Source organism: Urtica dioica, chromosome 10 (assembly GCF_054948205.1).
Source record: "Urtica dioica subsp. dioica isolate 48M chromosome 10, U.dioica_male_clone48M_v1_H2, whole genome shotgun sequence".
Classification (NCBI taxonomy): Eukaryota; Viridiplantae; Streptophyta; class Magnoliopsida; order Rosales; family Urticaceae; genus Urtica; species Urtica dioica.
In genome coordinates this window covers 25473083-25476505 of record NC_142765.1, presented here as the reverse complement: position 1 = coordinate 25476505, position 3423 = coordinate 25473083, and the positions used below count along the sequence as shown (strand labels likewise).

Here is a 3423-nt window from a genome sequence, read left to right as displayed (position 1 = left end):
TTTTTGGATTCTGGCACAAAAATGACATTTTGTCATTTCGCCATATTTTTTCCGTCGCAATTCCCATTGACAACCGTAATTTCCATTTTTTGAGGTCATCGGCACGAAATCGGCCGTTGGCATTTCAATCATCGGGTAAAAATAGGTTATTCTAGACAGACAATGATTACTTTTTTGTGTCTAATCTTTATTTCTGTTTCATTTCTGGATTTTGAGGAAGATTTGTGTGCTATCCTACGTAATTTTGCGTAAATCTTGTTGGACAAAATAATAATTAATAACAAAACAAAAGGTGTAGTTACATGCCCATTAACCGGAAAGCAAATAATGTCTAGTTCTCTGACAACCGAAATAATTGTGTGTATACATTTTTTTGTCTCTAGAAAAGGCTCATCAGCTCATGTAATAGAAAGAAACCAAGGAAGAAGACATCACTATCATATCATGTCTCTATTTTCTCATAATATCTTCTTTTAAATTGACCTAACCAACTACTCCAATCATACTCATTTTCTAATTGCAAAAGTGGTTAGTTTTTCCAATTCACAAAATGGGATTGATTATTTTATTACATGTAGTGGTTCAGTTTCTTTCTTTTTTATTACTTGCTGATTTTTGGAGAAAGAGCACTTCTATTTCAAATTTTGATGATATGTGATTGAGCCCACGATTAAGGAAAAATTGGTATAAAATCTTTAAGTAAGTACATTTTTTAGTATATTCGTTTGCGGCCGCTGTGTAAATTGCGAAGAAATAATCAAGCAATTAAGCTATCAAAGAGTTGAATTACTCGCCTTATTTTTCAATGTTTTTTTAGCATAGCTTTTGGCTTGAGCTTAAACAAGTTGGGATTAAAGAATGGCAAATCAATCAATTGAATAAAAGGAGGGAATGAATCAAAACTCTGTACATCTTCAGAGAACGTTATGTCATCAATGTTGTTTTACAAAAGACCCTTTGTCACTACAATTTGTGTTCTTTGGATCCGATTCAAGTTTTTTTTTTTCTTCAGACTCCGAAAGAAATCACCGAAATCACCGACCCTCGGTCATCGCCGGTGTTTATAGAAACGGTTACACAAACTTGCCAAGGCAATTCAAAAACCCCATCTTTCTTTTTCCGATTATCATCTCCATCGGCGTCTCTCTTTCCCGGTCTAGGCTCGAAAACCTTCAAAGGTCACTTCTTTTTTTTTTTTTTTAACTTTCTACATCATGGTTTCTTCAAGTCCGGGTTTTTTCTTGAGTCTGCCTATGGACTAATTCATCAAGAGCTTCTTTCATCCATAGAGATTGACACATTTCTCTGGCTTGACTAACAGACATCTGAACCAAAGCAAACATCTTTATAAGAAAAAGCGTCTTTAAAAAAAAAAAAAATGCTCAAGAGAGCTATGATTATCGACAATTTGAAACTTACCCATTTGCGTTTGCGAAGATTCTTTTCGGGCCAATCCTCTAATTGCTCTTCAACAAGCATAGGAAACATGAAACCCACGTGGAATATGCAACCCCTTTTGCTCTTGTAGTGCCATTTACCCAAACCACCCTGAAAACATAACACAAAAAAGAAAATATTTAGAAAAGATTCAAACTTTATATGAATTTTGATTTGTCTTTTTTCTTCTTTCCTAATCCCTTTATTAAATTAAATGATTATTAGCACAAACCTCAACAGTGCCTCTAACACCAGCTTCTTCAAGTGTCTCTCTTAAAGCCGCGTCTTCCATTGTCTCATCAATTTCCCAACCTCCTTTTGGGAACATCATTGCTTGACCTTTTTGTGAGCTTATCAACAATACCTCCAATTCATTGCCTTTGCTGTATCTGTACGGAATACATCTGCAAATAAAAGCCTACAAAAAGTCAACACAAGGTCTCCAAGAGAGAGAGAGAGAGAAAGAAAAAATTAAAAAAATTAAAAAATAAAAGAACATACCCAACAACTTGGCGACAACCTTGATCATATCTTTGCAAATGCCTTCCAGAGCGAGAAACCATAGAAACCATGTTCTCAATCTGAACAGGGAATAGTTTCCCATAAACTTTCTCTGGGATGAAAGAAGAGACAATGAAATTCGCGAAAGCGTTCTTCGACACAAGAAGACCCATTGCTTTAAAAATTACAATTCCACAAACAACAAACAAACTTCGATTTTATCTTTTTTTTCTTTTCTTTTCGCAGCCGAATTATACGTGCCAATTCTAAAAATGGGCACTGATTGATTCAGGGGAAAAACAAAGAAATGGAGGAGAGAGAGAAAAACAGAGATGGGTATTTCTTTTCTTTTTTTTCGTTTTTTGCCTTTTGTTCGATATTTAGATTTTTGTTGGGGAATGAAAGGATAAGAAACAAACTTTATATGGTTGTGTGTATATCAATTTGGTGTATATATAATGAAATGAAAATGAAAATAAAAATAAGTGGGTGTCTCACCCGTGTTGAATTGAACTGATTAAATTTGACAACCAGACGCGCATGGCTTGACAATGACTCTCTATTTATTTATTTGACATTTTTTTAAATAATTTTTTATGAGTGCAAATGGATGTGATTATATACATTTTATACGAGTATGGGCATGCCTTTTTAGAAGCTATCTCCTTAGTTTCTTTTTTACTTTTCTTGCTCGTCTTTGTACGACTACAAGGTGGTGTGAAAACATTGAATAGACTAAGAGTAAAATTTAAATGACGTGGTAATATACTTCATACATAGAGCACATTGTATGGCCTGGTCGTTAATGGTTTTTTTTTTTCTGGCTATTTTTTTCATTTTACACGTTAAAGAATATACAAAAATACTCATCCCAGACTAATTAATTAGAAACAAGAAGCTCAATATTTTAAGGTGTTTTAGGACACTAGCAAAAGTTTAACAAATTTTATAAACAAATATTGACACTTTAATAAATATATATTGACACTTATTTATAAAAATATTCTCCCAGTGTAATATACAGTGGTAAAAAAAATGTATTGACACTTAGTATTTTTGCTAATTTTACATAAATATTTGCTATTTACCTACAACACCGTTTAAATATAGAAAAAAAATTATATTTATGTTTTAAACTCAATTATAAAAATTGTAGTTTTTACCTTTTTATTATAGTCCTAGTATTCTTATCATAAAAAAAAAATCCAAAGGTATTCTTAAATAAGCTAAAAGAAAGAAACAATATATGATTAAATATATTAAAATGTTAATATTAGCCAACGTATGCATATGTTTTTATTATATGATTCATGTGTTTATTATATGATTCATGTGTCATGTCTTAGTTTTGATTACTTTCTTAATTTTTTAAATGATTTGGATATAATTTTAACGTGGGATTTGAATACACTATATAAGTCTAATTCCTCTTTTTCTTAAGACCGAAAACTATTGGGCTATGATATATATATGAGAAATTGCATC

General features: G+C 31.8%; 1 protein-coding gene across 1 annotated transcript; it reads right to left on the bottom strand.

Moving 5' to 3' along the window:
• Positions 1–892: 892 nt before the first annotated feature.
• Positions 893–2365, bottom strand: LOC149384471 (nudix hydrolase 18, mitochondrial-like). Its single transcript, XM_089628821.1, has 4 exons — positions 1939–2365; positions 1670–1841; positions 1420–1548; positions 893–1325 (listed from the first exon to the last, which is right to left on the bottom strand). Exons 1-4 carry the CDS (start codon positions 2109–2111, stop codon positions 1224–1226), a joined length of 576 nt encoding a protein of 191 aa, XP_089484947.1. The 5' UTR covers positions 2112–2365; the 3' UTR covers positions 893–1223.
• Positions 2366–3423: the final 1058 nt, after the last annotated feature.